Consider the following 23,442-nt stretch of genomic DNA (forward strand, 5'->3'; position numbering starts at 1 on the left):
CATAATCTATGTCTAGGCCCCACCCCATCGCCGCCCATTGGAATGGGCTGGCCTAGAGGTCTAGGACCTAGACGCCGATGACGTCATGTAGAGGAGGGGCCTACGGCACCAATGTGGGTGGAGCATAGTGGTGCAGCTGCCGTGAAGCCCCGCCCAAGTGGCACAATCCACCAACGATAAAAAGCATTTTTCACTGGACCAAGCGCCAAGAAATCTATTATAAAGGTATGAAAACTGCAGACTTTAGGCTTTGCAGCATAGAGAAAGGGGGGGAGGGGACAGTATCACTTTAGTTACCAATCTGCAGGATTCTCACCAGATTATTGTAGGAAGCAATCCTAACAATATATAGGGGAGATGCTATACCTGCCATGGCTTGTAATGAATGACCTCAGTGTGACCACTGCTGCCGCGCTTTGCTTTATCTGTAACTCTCCGGTTATTTCACTAGGAAGAGCAGTCGTTTCCTTTGCCTGCAAAATGATGTAAGCCTCGATATCTCCCCTCCTCCTCCCATCCGGAGCCCAGTGACTCACGAGCCGCAGTCTGTCTCAGTATCACCAAGAAAAGAGCCAAAGGTGCAGCCTGTTCCTCAGCAGATCCCCAGAATAATGGGACTAGTACACAGATGATCGGGGGGCTTATCTGGCTGCCAGATTGTATAATAGCGAGGCTTTTATCCTGGGACATAAAGGCCTCCCCCTACAGAGCGTCACCCACCAGGCGCTGGGCACACATTGGCAGAACTGCAGAGTAGTCAGTGCTGACTGCTTAATATTCTCCCTACGTGGACTGGACAGAAATCTGAATGCAAAGTTAAGATCCTCAGTAAATGTATAGGTGATAAACGTCAGATCTGATGTGATCAGATGTATACAGCTGCAGTCTGCATTACTGATCATCACATTATACAAGCTGTGGATCATGGGGATGAGGAGCATAGGAGCAGGGCCGATTCTAGGTTTTCTGCTGCCTGAGGCGAGAATTGAAATGGAGACCCCCCCCCCCCCCCCCCCCCCCAAAAAATAATGAATAGTAGTTAAGAAATCTATGTAGCTAACTGCATAAACAGATATATACATACATAGATATATACTAGCAGCAATATACAGCACATATATACCAATAATGAATACATTGCACGGATATATTCTTTTTATAGCGTTCACCGTGCAGAGAAGTAATGCCATTTTTGTTTAGTTCAGATATTTCTATAGATATATATTTTCTATAGTCTCAGGGTATGTTCACACTATGAAATACACTCAAAAATTTCAAGCGGAGACAGTGCGGCAGACTCCACTTGAAGTTCCACCTGTCCCATTGACTCAATGATATTTTCCAGCTCAATCCGCCGTCCGCCCAAAGAATTGAGCTTGAGAATATCATTGAGTCAATGGGACATATGGAACTTCAAGTGGAGTCTGCCGCACTGTCTCCACTTGAAATTTCCGAACGTATTCCATAGTGTGAACATACCCTCATAGTTATATATATTCTTGTGTAGATTTTTTTTATTTTTATACAGTGGATTCTTTTTAATTCTTTTACATCTTTTTACAGTACACTGCACTAATAATATAAGTAGTGTATAGTAATTTTTATGGTATTATTACAGTGTGCGGCTATAACTATGGCATCTAGGGATTTTCTATTGCTTCCCCAGCAAGGTGGCTATGTGTACAGGCTGTGGGGGCGCTAATAATACAACAGAATGCCAGTCACTGGTGACAGATAACAGCTGGCAACCCTGGGCATAGACTGGGCTCAGCTACTGACATCCCTCCATACTTATACAGGGCACATGTGCTCTACATACAGGGCAGATTAGATACACACACACATACACACTCACATATAAATATATATATTTATATATACACACACACATATATACACACACATACACGCTCACATATAAATATATATATTTATACACACACACACACATATATACACACACACAAATATATTCTCACACACACACACATATACTGTATACACACACACATATACTGTATATAGACACACATATACTGTATATAGACACACATATACTGTATATAGACACACATACTGTATACACACTCACATATACTGTATATAGACACACATACTGTATACACACACACATATACTGTATACACACACACATATACTGTATACACACACACATAGGCTGCGTTCACACTATGTATATTTCAGTCAGTATTGCAACCAAAACCAGGAGTGGATTAAAAACACAGAAAGGCTCTGTTCACACAATGTTGTAATTGAGTGGATGGCCGTCATATAACAGTAAATAACGGCCATTATTTCAATATAACAGCCATTGTTTTAAAATAACAGCAAATATTTGCCATTAAATGGCGCCATCCACTCAATTTCAACATTGTGTGAACAGATCCTTTCTGTGTTTTCAATCCACTCCTGGTTTTAGTTGCAATACTGACTGAAATATACTGACTGAAATATACATATACTGACTGAAATATACGTAGTGTGAACCCAGCCTGATACTGTATATACACACACATATACTGTATATACACACACACACACACATATACTGTATACACACACATACACTGTATATACACACACACACATATATACTGTATACACACACACTAACCTCCTGTGTCTATCTCCTCCAGCAGATGTCCCATCCCAGGCCAGCAGTGGAGGGCTCAGGAGATGAGGCTGTATGGGAGGGGACAGGGCACACACAGCTTCCAGTCAGCTCTACTGTGGTGCTGGGCCTCCCTCCCCTTCTCTCTGCTCCGACAGAGACAGCCAGCCAGCTAGGAGACAGCCGCCCCCAGTGACAAGGCTTTCCATCACTGAGCTAGAGGGGGCCTGAGGAGGAGGCAGAGGTGCCTGGTGATGTGCCTGCAGACCGGGTGAAAGTGAGGGATTGTGCCGCCCCCTAGTGGAGTAAAGAATCTGCCGCCTGAGGCAGAAAGCTCAGTCTGCCTCATGGCAGAAACGGCCCTGCATAGGAGACTCTATATTAGTGATCAATGAGCCCCCCCTGTGAACTTTTATCTCCAATCAACGTGACCCCATTCAGTTATTATAGCCCCAACGCAGCACCACAAATGGCGAAATAAATTTTTGCTTTCACGACTCCACACCACAGAATTGCTAATAGCCTAATATTCAAATGCACATTCTGTCCATCACAGAAAATTCTATTTGTGGTGTCACATAGTTAAGCATGGTGGTGGCAGTAGCACAGGGCAGGTACACCCAGCAGCACCCTGCACAGTACTGATAAGAAATAGCCTGAAACAGCTGTCCACCTAAGGGTAAACTCTTCTGAAGACTGTGTTATATATTAAATCCCCAGCCATGTCCTAAGGCAGCAGTAGAAAACCTTAGCTCTTCAGCTGTTGCGAAACTACAACTCCCATCATGCCTGGACAGCCAAAGCTTTAGTTTTGGCTGTCCAGGCATGATGGGAGTTGTAGTTTTTGAACAGCTGGAGAGCCAAGGTTCCCTACCTCTGTCTTAAGGCTTCTCAATGACCTGCAGGAAAAAGCTGCCACCAGAAGGTGGCGTCAGAGAGCTGCTCTGCTTATGCTTGTTTTGAGAAAAACCTTGCCAGAGAATTGAGACCTGACTGGAGGTTTGTTTCCCAGTAAGGGTGGGTTCACACTACGGAATTCTCGCGGATAAACTCTGCGGAATTCTGCCGGCTGCCCGCGCGCACGCCTTTCCGCCGGCTCCATAGACACCATTCTATGGGCCGGCGTATTCCGCTATCCGTCGGAATTCTGCGAATATTCCTCTTTAAATACTGAACATGGGCTGGATCGTTAAGGCACCTGTGCAATGTTCAGACAGGAGAAAATGTTCCAGTGGCATTCCTAATGATGAAGAGGGTGGAGAGGAGGGACGGAGGGGTGGTGCAAAGTAAGGGCACAGATACTCCCGTTGGGCACGGGGCTGCAAGTTTAAAAGTTGTTTTTTAGGACAATAACTGCATCACCTGCCGAACGGACCCCAGGACAGATCTTGGATTAAAAGCAGCTATCTGAAGGTACAAGTGGTTTTGGGGGGGGGGGGGGGTCAAATTGTGGGTACAGAGTCTCTTTAAGGATCCTATGAGACAAAGCGTTCTTAAGTTTTCTCCGATTAACGATAAACAATTGCAAACGACCTGAAATCATTCACCATAATACTTGGAACGCTAGTCGTTAGTTATGATCATTATTGTGAACGATTTATACACTCTAGTATGTGAATGATCGCAGTAACGGATGAACAATGGGGGAGATTTATCAAACATGGTGTAAACTGAAACAGGCCCAGTTGCCCCTAGTAACCAATCAGATCCCACCTTTCATTCCTCACAGACTCTTTGGAAAATGAAAGGTGGAATCTGATTGGTTGCTAGGGGGAACTGAGCCAGTTTCACTTTACACCATGTTTGATCAATCTCCCCCAATGTGTACATACACCGAAAGATTTGCAAATGATTAATGATGATTTTATGGTCAACTCAAAAAGATGTCATCAACAACACACAAATGAGTTTCTATTAGTCGTTCGATGTTGCCTGCATACAGACTGAAAGATTATTGCTCATTTGACAATATAACGATTTTTTCCCACGATAATCTTTCCGGGTAATAGGACCCTAATTCTGAATTTCAGGCTGTAAAAAAAAAAAAAGAAACATTGGAAAAACACCGGGGAGAATACTTTTATAGGGTACTGTACTTACTGGCTATTTATTTCCATTAGATCTTGCTGCTTGGATGTTTTTTAGCTAAGTTCCATAAGGACAAATCTGTGACTACATCTTAGCTACATTGTCTACATGCAGAGGTGTCAAACTCAGGCCCTCCAGCTGTTGCAAAACTACAATTCTCATCATTTCTGGACAGCCAAAGCTTTAGCTTTGGATGTCCAGGCATGATGGGAATTGTAGTTTTGTAACAGCTGGAGGGCCCGAGTTTGACAGGTGTGGTCTACAGGGAGTCTGAGGTAGTCTAAGCCACACCTTCTGTCTTATCATTGGCTCAGGCTGCTGCTCTGCCCCACCCCCTTTCCAGCCCTGCCTTCTGTGTATAAGCACAAGCCCAGCACAAACTCACAAGGAGATCAGTGTGTAGAGAGCTGGTTCCTATTACAGCAAGGGCAGAACGATTATACAGTACAGGTTATTAAAGGGGTATTTTAGTGAAAAAAGATTTTCAAATCAATTAAAATTTTAAGTCTTCCAGCACTTATCAGCTGCTGTATGTCCTGCAGGAAGTGGTGTAATCTTTCCAGTCTGACACAGTGCTCTCTGCTGCCACCTCTGTCCATGTCAACAACTGTCCAGAGCAGGAGAGGTTTTCTATGAAGATTTGCTACCACTTTGGACAGTTCCTGACATGGACAGAGGTGGCAGCAGAGAGCACTGTGTCAGACTGAAAAGAATACACAACTTCCTGCAGAACATTCAGCAGCTGATATGTACTGGAAGACTTGCGATTTTAAAATAAAAGTAATTTGCAATTCTGTATAACTTTCTGACACCAGTAGATTTGAAGGTTTACGCCTTTTTATTTATTTTTTGTTAAATTAGGTGCAGGAGGAGGCCAAGTGCCTGGCATATGCCACAGATAAGGCAAATATCTGCTCCTTTTCCATGCCGCACGCCAGGGGCACACATTGATTAATCTGCCACTTGGTGTATACATGGTGTGACCATTGAATAACAGTGTTTTACTGTAATCCTCGATATGTCAGAGACAAAGTAACATGAGCTTTCCACATTGTAAACCAAAGCTTTATCAGTGACTCACACAAATAAAAGGCTATTTTTTCCCGTTGACAGATTGGGGCGTGCTGCTACGTTGAGTGTTCAGCTTTGACGCAGAAGGGACTGAAAGCCGTCTTTGACGAGTCCATTATAGCTATTTTAACTCCAAAGAAGAACCCCATGAAGAAAAGAATAGGCTCGAGATGTATAAACTGCTGTCTGATCACGTGAGCCGCCCGCTCCGCTCCTACAGCACCAGTCCCATGCACACCACAGCCGGACCACCGCTGCACAAAAGACTTTTATTGACCTGCTTTACAGATAGGTGGCAGCACATGGAGGACATGATGGCTCGTAAACCGTTAGAAGGAAAGGTGTGGATTCTCAGGGTGTAATGTACAGCAAGGCTACGTGCGCAGTGACTGCGCGTGGTCCGTTCCTATCGCACAAATAGGAGATCCACTCTCACTATCTGCTTTTATACGTCAGTCGTTTCCTGTTCCAGTAAATCCAGAATGGAGCCAGTAGAAGACCGGCGACGTATCCAAACGTGGCACCTAGCGAGCAGGAGACCGGCCATACCTGCAGCCAGAAATAAAACAAGCTTTATTAGCACAAAGGCAGGAGCACAGAGAAAACCAGTGGATTTCTATACCGGATATATCCAACACATTTACAGATGAAAACATTAGTGTCACCAGGGTGGGTCCTCGTCCCGAACGCTGACAGCGGTATCACCTCTATTCAAAGGCCTCTCATATTGCAGCCAGATGGCCGGAAAATAATCTGACCCCATGTGATCCTATCAGACTTGGCGCAGAGATGTGATGCCAGGAGGTCCTGTACTGGGGGGGGGGTGGGATGGTTACTGCAACTGTACCCAGGGTCACCATTAATAAGAATAAAGCATACGTTGTAATAAGGGGATCATCATAAGTGTCTGCAGCTTACCTGAACCAATGGCTCTGTGATAAAGCTGTGGGATGGAGAGGATGGAGCAGACTTCCTGGGATCGGTCACATCTTCTGACTATATGCCCATAAAATAACAACTCTGCAACAATTTTCCTCCTAAAGTTCGGTTTACACTAGACTAAAGACCTGCCATAATATGGACCTAAAAAATATGTCTGTATTAGGCCAGTGTGAACCTGGCTTAAAGGGATTGTCCAGGCTTAAAAAAACATGGCCACTTACATCCAGAAACAGCACTTCCTCTGTCCTCAGTTTAGGTTTGGTAATACAGCTCAGTTTCATTGAAGTGAATGGAGCTGAATTGTAATACCACACACAACCTGAGGACAAGGGTGGTGCTGTCTTTGCTTTTTCTAATCCTGGATAACCTCTTTAACTCTGCAATGTACTGTCCCTCTGTTATTCCTCCTGCATAAATTAACAATTGAATGTTGTCATTCTCTTTTGTGAATGTGATGTGTCCATGCACAGTCTGACACATCAGCAGTGATTGGGCTGTATCAGAGTGCAGGGACTTAACTGGGTAACACCCACTTGTCAATTTATGCATTCATTTCATAGAGGAAAAGCACAATGCAGAATTCTGAAGGTCCCCATACACCGTGAGTGGCAGGTTTGGCTGTCAGTATAAGATGTATGGGGCTCTCCTGACCTTCCACCGACAGATGACGATGGTGGAGACAGGGGTCGGGCGTAATGGTTGATGGAAAAATCGCTGCCTCACCCTTTTGTTCTGGGATATAAAAGCTGCAGCAAGAGCTGTTTGGCTGAAGCGTAACCTGCCCTACGATGTATGGAGAGGACGGGGGATGGATGAACGACATAACTGATGGCTGAATGATCAATTGGCCATCAGTTAGAGAAGATACTCCGGTATTGTTATTTATTGGGGTTTACAAGGACTTACTTGGTCAGGAGAACTCATCGATCCTCTATAAAGCCTTATTGTCATTTGGCTCAGTCAAAAAAAAAAGTTAAGGAGGCACCTATCAGTTTTGAGACCTGCTGAAATGCTTATAGCTGGGGAAAGTTAGCAGCCGTGTTCCACTCATAAGCCAGGCGCCCAATACAGTGGATAGCAGCAGCTGGGCCCAACTATAGATCTATGGAGCTCGACTTCTACTGTGGACGCACATTCCCCGGCAACAAATCACGGCTGCAACAGGTCGCAATACTAAGACCAGGTGTGATCTTAACTTTTCACATGTCTGAGCAATATGTCAGAATAAAATATAAAATGAAAGTAACACTGTAATAATTTTTTTTTTTTTTTTAAAAGGTGACATTACCAGTCACTTAGCTTTTCCTAATTCCGAAATTGCAAATTTACAGGCTTTGAGTCTGGGAAAGTGAAAGCATACATTGCACCTCAGAACCAACTACCGGGTAAGCACGCCTGTCTATCACTGGCTCGATCTGCTTCTGCTTTGCACAGTATTTATCTTTCTATCTGTCTATTCATCTGCATAGATAGATGAGAGATGAAACAACAGGGTCTCCTTTCCCCTATACTACTCAGGAGAGGCTTCTGTTTCCCCACCCTTGGACAGGTGATCACTGTGTAATGTCAAGGGTGGGCAGGTTTATCACATCAGAGATAGACTGAGGCAACATAAGAGACAGATCATGTGACCTCTGTCTCAGAAGGAAGGGGAAAGAGGAAGGGAGAAAAAGTGGACAAGGCAGTGAGGATTTTCTGCAGCCTCAGGATGTGCTGCAGAAGTAGGACCGATTCATGTCATAGAAACCTATTACCAACAACCTTTAATTATGGGTGAGGATTGGACAGGGTGAAATCTTAACTGGAGTTCCCCTTTAAGGGCAATCTGTCTGCTTTTTATATTATATTCGGAGATCAAGTGTCAAGGAGGCAGTGGCAAGTGCTGTATGCATGACTACTCTCCGACTTGCCTGGTTAATGCAAAGAGCTCAGGACTGCCTCATTGAAACTTGAGCTCTGAACATGATGTAAAGCTTTATGGACAACTTGTATAATGTGCCAGTCTCTTGTAACAGGTGATCCAAAGCCTAGAAGATCTTGTATTTTAAATCAATCATTTAAGTGGATCGATCATTGGATTACACCACCCTAAAGGACAACATAGTATGCCCGTACACTGTAGCCCCACGCTATATGGCAGTTAGCCACCATACTATATGTCAGGCTCCTATACGGTAAGTTTCCCTGTAGTTAGGCCTCCATCCTGTATACCCGCTCTGCAGGTAGTCTCCATAATGTATACCTCCCTCCTCTGTATTTATTCCCCCATTCTGTATACATCCCCCTCTGCAGGCAGTCCCTATACTGTATACCTCCCTCCTCCCTCTGTAGTTCTTCCCCCATACTGTATACCTCCTTCCCCCTCTGTATTTGTTCCCCCATACTATATTTATCCTACCTCTGCAGTTAGTCCCCATACTGTATACCTCTCCCCCCTCTGTAGTTGTTCCCCCATACTGTATACCTCTATCCCCCCTCTGTAGTTGTCCCCCCTATACGGTACACCTCCCTCCCCCCTCTGTAGTTGTTCTCCCATACTGTAAACATCCCCCCTCTGCAGGCAGTCCCCATACTGTATACCTCTCTCCCCCCTCTGTAGTTGTTTCCCCATAATGTATACATATCCCTTCTCCAGGCAGTCCCCATACTGTATATCTCCCTCCTCCTCTGTAGTTGTTCCCCCATAATGTATACATATCCCTTCTCCAGGCAGTCCCCATACTGTATATCTCCCTCCTCCTCTGTAGTTGTTCCCCCATAATGTATACATATCCCTTCTCCAGGCAGTCCCCATACTGTATATCTCCCTCCTCCTCTGTAGTTGTTCCCCCATGATGTATACATATCCCTTCTCCAGGCAGTCCCTATACTGTATATCTCCCTCCCCCTCTGTAATTGTTCCTCCATACTGTATACATCCCTTCTCTGCAGTAAGGCCCCCCCCCATACTGTCAGATCTGGTCCGCTGACAGTAACTAGGGCTTATTTTTGTAGCGATTAGAGAATTCATCACACATATGATTTTTTTTCATGTTATTGATTAGATAATGAACTACCTGTCACATAACCAGAGGATGCTATACATCTCCAAAATAGCAGACCCTGTAAAATGTCATGGTGGGACAGATGTGAAAGCTGAAATTTTAAACATTTAAAATTTTTGGCCACAGTTCTCAAATAGGAATAGTTTTTAAAAAAATTCTCCTGTGTCCGGCAACTTCTGCACAGTGAGCAGTGATTGGATGGGGAGGACCTGCTATGTATAGCACTGTGCTTGGACAGCCCTGCGGTTACCTACACAAACATTGGTAGTAGCAGAGGGGGCTGTGTTTTGGAGGTGACAGAGTCCCTGTAAATAGACTATGTCAGTAGGTTTATGCTGTCCTATCTAAGGGTAGCATTAAGTAGTGTCAGAGAAGCTGAACAGAATAATGTATCATTTACATTGTTCTGTGCAGCTGATACAAAGATATTCACCTGAGTAACATGGACAATAATTAGTCCTCTCCATTATGTGCGTGAGCTTAGTAGTCCTAGATATTCATGAGAAGCAGAAAACTCCGCCCACCAGCTGCTGATTGGCAGTTATCTATCCATGCTGTGTATAGTCAGCAACTGTCAATCAGCAGCTGGGTGGCGGGGCAGGGGTGTGGCAAGAATCCAATTCTCCTGCATATTAGAAGAACTGCTGAACAGAATACAGTAATACGATCTGTTCAGCATTTATGTCACTAGTTTATGCTGTCTCCATTTAAGTCTTCATACACCTAGTGACAGATTCCCTTCAATATGTCACACTTTTTTTTTTACAAAATACTATAACTTTATTATAGCAATGTATTAGCAAATATATATATATATATATATATATATATATATATATATATATATATATATATTAGTTTTCAGAGTACCCCTTTAATTTCCTTACAAAAGTCCAGCTAATAATGTTCATAAGCTGCTTCTACAGCACTGATTCTAACTGGCTGCTTGCACAATACCAGGAATCAGCACAAGGACTGAACAGGGGAGTCCAGGTGATAAGTTCTTATGGATAATGAATGGAATTAAATAAATAATAATAAAAAAAACAGTATACCATAACAAGTATGTAACAGTAATATTTACAGACATTATTCTAATTGCAAAAATTGTTCTGTATCATATTTGCGGCCCCCCCAAATAGCTGTGAATAGTATATAAGAAACACAATGAACACTTAAATCCTTACCAAAGCCTGCTCCACATGTGTGTGTATGGGGGTTGAGGAGACCATGCAGGGCTATAGACACGACGTGTCCCTCTAATAATACCAGTGTGGCTTGTGTAGAGCTGCATTTTTTTTTTTTTTTTTAGCTCGCTGCATGTTGTACATTTTCCATTGAGCTTCTACATAGATTGTGTCAAGGTATTTTCTATTGGTCTATAGCTACGTACCAGGCACTGTGTTTTTAACATAGCTTTTTTACATTCTAACGGTACAGTCATAGACATATGCTGGGGTTGTGTACAGATTGGGAAGCCAGTATAAAGGACTGGGAGAAAATGTGTTATTTTGTACATTAAAGGCCGAGTTGAGCCGCACATGTCAGTAGTTTGAAGAAACCGCATTGCCTAGAGCCAAGGTATTGTCGATGTCATGTGAAAACGCGCATCACTTCTTCACTCGCAGACAAGCTTGGAAATGGACTTTAATGCCAGCCTCTGCACAACTTGATCACGCCGACGTGCCTCAGCCTATCTCTGAAGTGATGAGCAGAGTTCATTATCATTGCCTAATAAACCTGCGCAGTGTTTACTACATGCATCTGTCTGTAGAGGGTTGTTTTCTAGTATAATATACATATAACTGTATGGAGGAGCTGTTCCCTCTATAGATTTTATATATGAAGGTAAAGATGTCAACTTGGGATCTAAAACTGGGAACCATTCATCCTATCACACAAATAAGCTGCTGCGCCAGGGCTGTCATAGCTGTCACTGACATGGTGGCACAACCTGTATGACTTAAGGAATAGGAGGCAATGATCAGCCGACATCGTTCATGTCGGTTGGTCATTGAAATCGTTTGTCTTTCAACATGTTAAAAGCTAACGATTAACGATAATTTTAGGTTCAGATCTAAATCAACGACATACGAACAATTTTTCGATCATTGCCTGCAATTACACAGAACGAATATCGTTTAAATTTGAACGATATAATGATTTTTCGCACGATAATTGTCCTGTGTAATAGGGCTCTTAGGCTTGCCTCCCCCCTCCCAATCTTGTGGACACATCAAACACATGACCAAAAGGAGCTGGTGCAGTGACTGCCTGCAGTAAGCAGAGCGGGAGGCAAAAGGCTCCATTATTGTGTAGTGGCCATGAAAAGTTCCTGCAGCTCAGCATCTATTGTGATCAATGGAAGCAGAGCTACAGAAACGGCCAATGCAAAGAGAACAGACCTGTCTGTTTCCATGTGTATGCTGATTTGTGAGGTTGCAGGGTGTCAGCACCACACTAATCCTTATGATAGGCCATGAAAGGGGTTATCCAGCGCTACAAAAACATGGCCACTTTTCCCCCTACTGTTGTCTCCAGTTCAGGTGCGGTTTGCAATTAAGCTCCATTTACTTCAATGGAACTGACTTTCAAAACCCCACCCAAACTGGAGACAACAGTAGGGGGAAAGTGGCCATGTTTTTGTAGTGCTGGATAACCCCTTTAATACTGTTGCAACCTCAAAACCTCTTTTAGGCTGCGTTCACACTACGTATATTTCAGTCAGTATATTTCAGTCAGTATTGCAACCAAAACCAGGAGTGGATTAAAAACACAGAAAGGATCTGTTCACACAATGTTGAAATTGAGTGGATGGCCGCCATATAACAGTAAATAACGGCCATTATTTCAATACAACAGCCGTTGTTCTAAAATAACAGCAAATATTTGCCATTAAATGGCGGCCATCCACTCAATTTCACCAGTGTGTGAACAGAGCCTTTCTGTGTTTTTAATCCACTCCTGGTTTTGGTTGCAATACTGACTGAAATATACATATACTGACTGAAATATACGTAGTGTGAACGCAGCCTATGGCTGGGTTCACACTACGTATATTTCAGTCAGTATTGTGGTCCTTATATTGCAACCAAAACTAGGAGTGGATTAAAAACACAGAAAGGATCTGTTCACACAATGTTGAAACTGAGTGGATGGCCGCCATATAACAGTAAATAACGGCCATTATTTCAATATAACAGCCAATGTTTTAAAATAACAGCAAATATTTTCCATTAAATGGCGGCCATCCATTCAATTTCAACATTGTGTGAACAGACCCTTTCTGTGTTTTCAATCTACTCCTGGTTTTGGTTGCAATATGAGGACCACAATACTGACTGAAATATACGTAGTGTGAACGCAGCCTTAAAGGGGTTGTCCGGCGATAAAAAATTATTCACAGAATAACACACATTACAAAGTTATACAACTTTGTAATGTATGTTATGTCTGTGAATGGCCCCCTTCCCCGTGTCCCACCACCCCCACCCGTGTACCCGGAAGTGTGGTGCGCTATACATTACCTCTCACGTGCCGACCACGGTCTCCGATCGTCAGCAGTGACGTCTTCTTCGTGAGTCCGGCGGATCTTCCCGAGTGCCGGCCGCCCTCTGCAGCGTCATCCGAAGCTCAGCCGCGATTGGCTGAGCATAACTGTGCTCAGCCAATCGCGGCTGAGCAGCTGATGACGTGGCCGCGTCATCAGCCGCTCAGCCGCGATTGGCTGAGCACAGTTATGCTCAGCCAATCGCGGCTGAGCTTCGGATGACGCTGCAGAGGGTTGCCGGCACTCGGGAAGATCCGCCGGACTCACGAAGAAGACGTCACTGCTGACGATCGGAGACCGTGGACGACACGACATGCGGTGAGTATAATGCACCACACTTCCGGGTCTAGCGTGGGTGGGGGGAAACACGGGGAAGGGGGCCATTCACAGACATAACATACATTACAAAGTTGTATAACTTTGTAATGTGTGTTATTCTGTGAATAATTTTTTATCGCCGGACAACCCCTTTAAGATGTATTCCACTCAAGCATAACTTTTCTTATGTTGCTGCCCATGGTGAGACTAACAATTCATTCCATTTTCTCTCTGCCTCCCCCTCCTCCGTCCTCCCTCCTGAGACGGCTGATGTAAACAAGTCACTGGCGGTCATCTGATAACTCAGACCCTGACAGATGTGATATGTGAAAAGTTTTCCATGTTTTTTTTTTTTTTTTTTTACTGAAAGGGACACGGGACAGTTGATATTGCTGCACTCCATAACAAGCTATACAGTGGCGGAGAGTCCCTGCAGCTCTGCACTCCCTAGCAGAATTTCCATCATTGACTCACAGTGTTCATGAAGATTGGGGTGATTTTCAACTAACAATCATGAAATATATGGAATTAATGGGAATAGTTTTACACAAGTCATCCAGAAAAAGTTATTAGGTACAATTATTACAAGGGGAAACTTTATATTGAGGTCGGCAGCCAATTTCATACCATATTATAGACTATTAAATGTCTATAGATAAGTGATTACCCTGCTTACCTGACGTGCTTGGGATATAGGATGGGGGGAGGGGGTAGAATTCATCTATTAATGACTAATGAAGCAGCAGTGTGAGTATGTGGTAGGTGATAACACATTGGATAACTTACCTCCTGAGTTGCCATGTTCATCCGCCTCTCCCTATACAGTGTACAGAGCACAAACCTGGCAATGGTAACTGAACTGACACCAGATCTATTACATGTGGCCGCTGTATATACAATGAAGGAAAGAGGGGGGCAAGCTATTATAACACGCTGCATATAAATGAGGAACTCACCTGCCAAGGCCGATCCCAGTCTAACGGTAAAGGAAATGCTCCCAACCAGGCTCCAACGATACTGCAGAATGTGGTGATCTGGAGACTGTGATCCCAGACAGACATCGCCCTGAGAAAACCAAGATAAAATAGGTCACATGACACAAGGGTAAAATAAAGTTATGCAAATAATGCACACATTTATTATAGAACTGATACCTGACTAATACAACCAATATGGCTGACTACAATTCACTGTTGTCCCCCGGTTTGGGACACAGTGTAAGTCTTGCCATACATGGTACAATAATTCATATTACAACTGGATTTATAACTGGTTAGTGTATGGCAGGATGTTGTATGGTTCTTACATGATGCTACTGCATCCATAACCTGCACTTCCATTTTCCACCACTCACTCACCATGATTTATCATAACTACCAATGAAACCCAACCATGGACAGTACATGAAATAAGAATATAATTCATACATATGGAATGAGATGAGGAAGTAGTGTGCTTCTTTCTCACGTTTGAGAATCTATGTGCAGCTTTAGAACTTACCCATCTTTACTGAACACTCTGATCCAAGCATGGAAGTTTGGTCCTAGTATACAGAGACAGCGAGACGTGGTGAAAGACGAGAGAAGAACCGCAAACAAAAAGGTTTCCCCCACTGATCTGTATGGGAAGCAAAGAAAGTGGGTGAATCAGAATGTTCACAAAAAAAATCAGCTGTATTAGCTTTGAAGTGCACCTGTCCTGTCGCAAAATATTATTATTATTTTTTTTTTAAGAAATTAACAAGGGTTGTGACTGCAAGTTGTTTTGCATTGTTTTCCATGTTAAACCCTTAGGGGACACAGCCAGTTTTCATTTTTGCGTTTTCGTTTTTCCCTCCTCGTGTATATAAGGCCATAGCGCCTGCATTTTTCCACCTAGAGACCCAAATGAGCCCTTATTTTTTGCGCAACTAATTGTACTTTGCTATGGCAGATGTAATTTATGCCTAAAATGTGCCGGGAAACCAGAAAAAAATTATATGTGTGGTGAAATTGAAAAAAAAAAATGTTTTTTATTTTTATTTGGGGGGGGGGGGTTGTTTTTACTCCGTTCGCCCTGGGGTAAAACTGACTCGTTATATATGTTCCTTAAGTTGTTACGATTACAACGATATGTAACATGTATAACTTTTATTTGATTTGATGGCTTGTAAAAAATTAAAACCTTTTAAAGAAAATATATGTTCCTATTCCCAGGCTTATAGCGCTTTTATCCTTTGGTCTATGGGTCTGTGTGAGGTGTCATTTTTTGCGCCATGATGTGATCTTTCTATCGGTACCTTGATTGCGCATATATGACTTTTTGATCGCTTTTTATTACAATTATTCTGGATTTGATGCGACCAAAAATGCGCAATTTTGCACTTTGGGATTTTTTTGCGCTGACGCCGTTTACCGTGTGAGATCAGGAATGTGATTAATTAATAGTTCGGGCGATTACGCACGTGGCGATAGCAAACATGTATGTTTGTTTATTAATTTATTTATTTTTATTTATAAAATGGGGAAAGGGGGGTGATTCAGACTTTTATTAGGGAAGGGGATTTTGTGTTATTAAAAATACATTTTTCTTTTACTTTACACATATACTAGAAGCCCCCCTGGGGTTAGGGTTATTCCCCCTGGGGGACTTCTAGTATATGCACTCTGATCTCTCATAGAGATCCATGCAGTATAGTTATACTGCATGAATCCATGAGATCGGTGTTCTATTGCTTTTGGCTGCTGCAGCCAAAAGCAATAGAATGCCGAGCCGGGATCAGCGCCATTACGGCGCAGACCCCGGCCCGGGATGGATGCGGGGATCGCCCCACGCAATTGCGCCGCAGGGGGGCGATCCCCCCACTAGACCACCAGGTATGGAGATTAGCAAGTATTTAGAAGCAGCTGTCAACTTTGACAGCTGCTTCTAAGTACTTAATTAGCGGGCACGGCGATCGGACCGTGCCCGCTAATAGCCGCGATCCCGGGCTACATGCGGCACCCGGGATCGCGGCAGCTCAGAGGGGGGTCGCCGCGCGACCCCCCTCTGAACTCCCATAGCGGCACGAGGACGTTCAGTAACGTCCTGGTGCAGCTATGGGTTAAATCAACATTATACATATGGCCACTAGGTGCCTCCCTTCACTGCACATGTGTACAACTGCTACTTGTCCACATTAAAAGGAGAAGTCTGGCGAAAATTTTTATTAAAGCATTGTATTGCCCCCCAAAAGTTACACAAATTACTAATATACACTTATTACAGGAAATGCACATAAAGTGCTTTTTCCTTGCACTTACTACTGCATCAAGGCTTCACTTCTTGGATAACATGCTCATCTCACTTCCTGGATAACATGGTGGTGTCACTTCCTGGATAACATGGTAATGTCACTTCTTGGATAAAATGCTCATCTCACTTCCTGGATAACATGGTGATGTCACTTCCTGGATAACATGGTGATGTCACTTCCTGGATAAAATGGTGATGTCACAACCAGACTCCCAGAGCTGTGCGGCAGTGGCTGCTGGAGAGGAGGATGGCAGGGGGACACAGGGCACTGGAGGACACTGAGCATCCCTCTGCCATCATCCTCTCCAGAAGCCACAGCCCACACAGCTCTCAGAGTCGGGTTGTGACATTACCATGTTATCCAGGAATTGACATCACCATGTTATCTAGGAAATGACATCACCATGTTATCCAGAAAGTGACATCACCATGTTATCCAGGAAGTGAAGCCTTGATGCAGTATTAAGTGCAGGAAAAAAAAGCACTTTATGTGCATTTCCTGTAATAAGTGTATATTGGGGATTTGTATAACTTTTGGGGGGCAATACAATACTTTAATAAAAACTTTCGCCAGACTTCTCCTTTAAGGAGCAGAGGATCCTGGGGGTGCTTGCATTGTATGGTCAGCTCTCCTGTCAGACAGCCTCTGTAACCACACAGTGACAGACTGACTGGTGAGCTGCAGAGCCGATAATAGAATTAGCAAAAATTTATAATAATATAATTAGCCTAAATGAATTGCCCTCAGGTGATATGCAACCTGCATGATGAACAGGTGGTTTTCGAACAGGGAAAAGACCAAATATCGGCGCACAGGGAGCATGGAGCACAGTTTGACAGGATGATACACCTAGTGGTTGTATGAATAAAGTTGATATAACATCCAAAACCTAAAAGTGACTCTGTACCAACATGTAGGCCTTTCTCCCTGGGTTGGCATTTTGAAGAAAAACTGCTTTTGTTGCTGCGGTGTGGCCTAGAGCATCTGTGCCCTAGGCCTGCGGTACCGAGAGGCACAGGTGCTCTAGGCCACACCAGAATAAGTTTTTCTTAAAAATACCAGCAGCAGGAGGAATGCCCCCCAGAACTGGATGCAGCTTGAGGACCGCTACAATGTGGTAACGGCGGTTTGGGGTGGCTAGATGCCGGAAAGGATTTGCCACCTACTGCGCACAAGGCGCATTTGAAAAATGAGTGCCTTTTTTTTTTTTTTTTTTAAATCAGGGAGACATACTACAACACCATTACTGTGGGGGCACTGGAGCTGTAACTGTGCCACTATTTGGGACTGCCAGATGACACCTCTGCCTGAATGACTGGGATTGGGACTGGGAACTCTACCCTTTCCATTTCCTAACAACATAAAGATACCACCCAGACTGGAGATGTAGGATTTTTTTTAGCTCTGTCATAAGACATTATATTATAACCCATACTTACTCTACAAGGGGCGCACCATACAGGACTATGATACCATGGAACAACAAGCAGGACACAATGAAGTAGAGGCAAGATCTGCACAGTTTATGGACCTGAAATGAATGAGAAATATTATATTATTATTGTAAGGGTGGAGAGACAGCCAGCCTGCACTGCATACAATACGGTCCCAGAAGTATAATGCCGGTGGCAACGGGGAATGACTCTAGCGAAGGCAACCGGGGTGCTAGATAGAAAGAACAGGAATGTGATGTAAGTAGGAGAAATAGTCCAGCACTCACCGGGTAAAGTCTTCCAAAGTTTATTGCGTGGAAACCATAGCAGGGAGGGGAAGGTGGATCAGTGAAGGTGCAGACGCATCACCTGGGATAGCTATTTCGGGACTCCTCCCTTCGTCTAGCCTGGCTAGACGAAGGGAGGAGTCCCGAAATAGCTATCCCAGGTGATGCGCCTGCACCTTCACTGATCCACCTTCCCCTCCCTGCTATGGTTTCCACGCAATAAACTTTGGAAGACTTTACCCGGTGAGTGCTGGACTATTTCTCCTACTTACATTATATTATTATTATTGTATTTTGGTTGTCCTTCATTTCTGTATCGAGAGTTACTGTCACTTTAAAATACTTTAAAGGAGAAGTCCGGCTACATGATGTTTTTTTCCCAAATGAAGGGGCAGAGGGGAAAACAACCTCACCAACTTACCTCTCCCTGTGCTTCTGCAGTGATGGATCGACGCTCCAGGACCCCCGCCAGGCTCCGGGATATCCACATCCCTGTTGATGGACAGCCCTCTCAGCCAATCTGTGACTGGGGAAGGACGCTGCTCCAGTCACTGATTAGCTGAGGGGGCTGTCCATCAGCCTGGACAGACTTTTCTTCCTCGGGGGGGAAATGCTTTAGGCAGTGGTCCCAGAGACGGTCACGCGGTGGATTGGAGGCATGGGGAGAGATAAGTAAGGACTGATTGTTATTTTCTCCTCTGCTACCTTTGGGATCTGTTATCCGGCCGGACTCCTTAAAATGATCACTGATTCAGTCCCCGTCTCGCTACAGGAGTTGGGTTTCAAGTGTATAGCTGTGTGTAGTTTCTTTTAAAGTGACAATACCACTTTAATTGCAGAATTTAGAGCAAATGTACCACTAGGTACATTGCTTTGTGGTTTTTACATGAACAGACCGGCACCAGGGCTGGGATGCCAGTGCCACAGTCCTTTTTTTTGAACTGTGGCCCAGTTCCCAAGCACCGGCCAGGCATAGAGCACTGGGGGCAGGCCCGCCAGCCCCCAATGTGATGAAATCCCCTCCCCACTGTTAAACGGCTCCATTGGTGCTTTAGAATAAATCGGCGCCGTGTGCGGGAACCAGGACCGGGGCATCGGCATCCCCACGCTGGTGCCGATCTGGTCATGTAAAAAACACAAAGCAATATACCTAGTGGTACATTTGCTTTAGGAGAAAAGCTGCTTTTTTTTGCCCATGGCTGTGTCTGGTACTGCTGCATGCTGCAATACCAGAGTGCCCTCTGTACCCTTTATATGTAATCTCATACAACCCCGTTATTACCTTGTGGGTAAGTGAGCTTCTTTTGGTTGAGGGATTTGGTTTCAGCGTCAGGAGTAAAACAACATTGATGGTGACGACACAGGCGGAGCAGATGAAGAGCCACGTGAGGTGCGTCCCCAGAAGTGAGAATTCATCTAGGAGGAGAGGTGGGACACAGAGCGAGAAGAGCACGGCCAGCCCGCACAGGACGTGCCCCACCGCCAGTCTCCGGATCTCCGTTTCATCCATCATCCTGCCATGAAAATAAAATAATGAAGTGACTCAAGTAGTTAAAGTTTTTTTTCTGCCATCTTAAAATGGATATTCCTGTCTCACAGATTGATGAGGTGTCACTAGGATATGCAATCACCTTATACTGGGGCCGTCCTGATCCTGGGACCACAGCGACACCTTTCAGTCCTACCCTGTGTCCTAACCACAGCACAACAAACAGGGCCGGCTGCAGAGATTGGTGGCCACAAGCTCCACACTGAACCCATACATCCTCGGGATAAGTGGGGGGTTCTAGAAGATGTCATGGCCCCCCACCAATGATAAAGTGATGGCTCACCCTAGCCATATGTCCTATTGAAAAAAATGTCTAAGTCTTCAATAATTAAATGAGTTCTAAACGCAGTGACTGACTGAGGATGCCGCAGACCTGCTGCCATACTGTGACCTGAAGGCTGAAGCAGTCTGCCCACTAAAGAGGAACAGTGTGGATCATCAAGGCCTCCTTCTCATCTGTGATAAAGCTCAGGGCAGCTGTCCCTTGTGTATGTCCGCAGGGCTGCAGTGTCATCTCCTCCTCCCCAAGTAACAGCAGCTGAGTACTTAGTGTAATCCTTAGCCCAGTCTGCAGCTGTTTCCTTCATCTCTACTCATGTAACACCTTGCATTAGCCGGAGCATTGGCCTTCCCTCTCACATGATATGTATAGTAAAGCATCAGCCAGCATGGTGCCGGCCTCTTCAGACCTATATCATTGCATAGCAGAGAGGAATATGTGCTGTGTGCTACTGACCAACAACACAGTCCTGTAACCAACCTGTGAACAACAGAACTTGAGAGAATAGAGGTCTGGTCAGTGTCTGGTTACTTTTAGGGGTTCAATCTGAGGCGTTATTGCTTTTATAGTCACCCCTGCAGACCGATACTTTTGCGGTCAGGACGGGGGGTCTCTGATTCATTTCAGGTCTGCAATGTGAATTATTTCAGGGGAAAGGTCAGGGGTCTCATTCATTTCAAGGGACAGGTCAGCAGTCAGGACTGGGGGTCTCATTCATTTTAGTGGACAGGTCTGGGATCTGATTGATTTTCGGGATCAGGTCTGCAGTCTCACTCATTTCAGGGGTCAGGTCTAGGGTCTCATTCATTTCAGGGGTCAGGACTGCGGTCTCACTCATTTCAGGGGTCTGGTCTGCGGTCTCATTCATTTCAGGGGTCTCATTCATTTTACTGGTTAGGTCTGCGGTCTCATTCATTTCAGGGGTCAGGTCTAGGGTCTCATTCATTTTACTGGTTAGGTCTGTGGTCTCATTCATTTCAGGGGTCTCATTCATTTTACTGGTTAGGTCTGCGGTCTCATTCATTTCAGGGGTCAGGTCTAGGGTCTCATTCATTTTACTGGTTAGGTCTGTGGTCTCATTCATTTCAGGGGTCTCATTCATTTTACTGGTTAGGTCTGCGGTCTCATTCATTTCAGGAGTCTCATTCATTTTACTGGTTAGGTCTGCGGTCTCATTCATTTCAGGGGTCAGGTCTAGGGTCTCATTCATTTTACTGGTTAGGTCTGCGGTCTCATTCATTTCAGGGGTCTCATTCATTTCAGGGGTCTCATTCATTTTACTGGTTAGGTCTGCGGTCTCATTCATTTCAGGGGTCTCATTCATTTTACTGGTTAGGTCTGTGGTCTCATTCATTTTAGGGGTCTCATTCATTGTACTGGTTAGGTCTGCGGTCTCATTCATGTCAGGGGTCAGGTCTGCGGTCTCATTCATGTCAGGGGTCTGGTCTGCGGTCTCATTCATTTCAGGGGTCTCATTCATTTTACTGGTTAGGTCTGCGGTCTCATTCATTTCAGAGGTCAGGTCTAGGGTCTCATTCATTTTACTGGTTAGGTCTGCGGTCTCATTCATTTCAGGGGTCTCATTCATTTTACTGGTTAGGTCTGCGGTCTCATTCATTTCAGGGGTCTCATTCATTTTACTGGTTAGGTCTGTGGTCTCATTCATTTTAGGGGTCTCATTCATTTTACTGGTTAGGTCTGCGGTCTCATTCATGTCAGGGGTCAGGTCTGGGGTCTCATTCATGTCAGGGGTCAGGTCTGGGGTCTCATTCATGTCAGGGGTCAGGTCTGCGGTCTCATTCATTGTATTGGTCAGGTCTGCGGTCTCATTCATTTCAAGGGTCTGGTCTGCGGTCTCATTCATTTCAGGGGTCTCATTCATTTTACTGGTTAGGTCTGCAGTCTCATTCATTTCAGGGGTCTCATTCATTTCACTGGTTAGGTCTGCGGTCTCATTCATTTCAGGAGTCTCATTCATTTTACTGGTTAGGTCTGTGGTCTCATTCATTCCAGGGGTCTCATTCATTTTACTGGTTAGGTCTGTGGTCTCATTCATTTCAGGGGTCTCATTCATTTTACTGGTTAGGTCTGCGGTCTCATTCATTTCAGGGGTCAGGTCTAGGGTCTCATTCATTTTACTGGTTAGGTCTGCGGTCTCATTCATTTCAGGGGTCTCATTCATTTTACTGGTTAGGTCTGCGGTCTCATTCATGTCAGGGGTCAGGTCTGGGGTCTCATTCATGTCAGGGGTCAGGTCTGCGGTCTCATTCATTGTATTGGTCAGGTCTGCGGTCTCATTCATTTCAAGGGTCAGGTCTGCGGTCTCATTCATTTCAGGGGTCAGGTCTGCGGTCTCATTCATTTCAGGAGTCTCATTCATTTTACTGGTTAGGACTGCGGTCTCATTCATTTCAGGGGTCAGGTCTAGGGTCTCATTCATTTTACTGGTTAGGTCTGCGGTCTCATTCATTTCAGGGGTCTGGTCTGCGGTCTCATTCATTTCAGGGGTCAGGTCTGCAGTCTCATTCATTTCAGGGGTCAGGTCTGCGGGCTCATTCATGTCAGGGGTCAGGCCCGGGGTCACCATCTCTGAGATATATTAGGGGTCAGGTCTATGTATCAGCACCTGCATCATACACCGCTACAGCTGTTACACGGCAATGACTTCTATTCCCTCGCAGATTATTGGAGCTGACAGAATCCGGGGTTGTGTGTATAAGTCACTGTGGGCAACGTGTGAACAGGTTCCAATACAGAAGCATCCCCGTCCTGAGAGTGTTCGGGCTGCGCTTAGAGGGCTGCACCATGAAGGACTCGTGTCCCCCGGGGGTCGCACACCTGAGGTCAGGTCACGAGGAGAGGAAGCACTCACCTGCCGCTCACCGCTCCTCCTCCATTACCTGCGTCCCGGTCTGCTAGCCCCGCCCACAGCCGCCAAGCCCCCCCCCCTTCCTTGAGCCGTACAACCAATCAA

The 23,442-nt window shown here is 44.8% G+C and overlaps 2 protein-coding genes across 3 annotated transcripts in view; one reads left to right on the forward strand and one right to left on the reverse strand.

Annotated features, from left to right (window-relative positions):
- The window catches only part of RHOQ (ras homolog family member Q), a 47,400-nt gene extending 38,208 nt beyond the window's left edge, over positions 1-9,192 (forward strand). The window contains exon 5 of the mRNA XM_069954681.1: positions 5,834-9,192. Within this exon, the coding sequence (XP_069810782.1) occupies positions 5,834-5,989 (156 nt within the window). The 3' untranslated portion in view covers positions 5,990-9,192. The remainder of the gene's footprint in view (positions 1-5,833) is intronic.
- On the reverse strand, positions 5,540-23,423 carry PIGF (phosphatidylinositol glycan anchor biosynthesis class F). 2 transcript variants are annotated; one of them, XM_069954677.1, is made up of 6 exons: positions 23,341-23,423; positions 19,922-20,153; positions 18,359-18,450; positions 15,146-15,262; positions 14,602-14,710; positions 5,540-6,340 (listed from the first exon to the last, which is right to left on the reverse strand). In XM_069954677.1, exons 2-6 carry the CDS (start codon positions 20,150-20,152, stop codon positions 6,227-6,229), a joined length of 663 nt encoding a protein of 220 aa, XP_069810778.1. In that variant the 5' UTR covers position 20,153; positions 23,341-23,423; the 3' UTR covers positions 5,540-6,226. The 2 variants fall into 2 exon arrangements, with proteins under 2 accessions (XP_069810778.1, XP_069810780.1); XM_069954679.1 differs by lacking the exon at positions 23,341-23,423 and adding an exon at positions 23,095-23,293.
- Between the last annotated feature and the right edge of the window lie 19 nt (positions 23,424-23,442).

The sequence above is a fragment of the Dendropsophus ebraccatus genome, chromosome 15 (assembly GCF_027789765.1).
Source record: "Dendropsophus ebraccatus isolate aDenEbr1 chromosome 15, aDenEbr1.pat, whole genome shotgun sequence".
NCBI classification, from domain to species: Eukaryota; Metazoa; Chordata; class Amphibia; order Anura; family Hylidae; genus Dendropsophus; species Dendropsophus ebraccatus.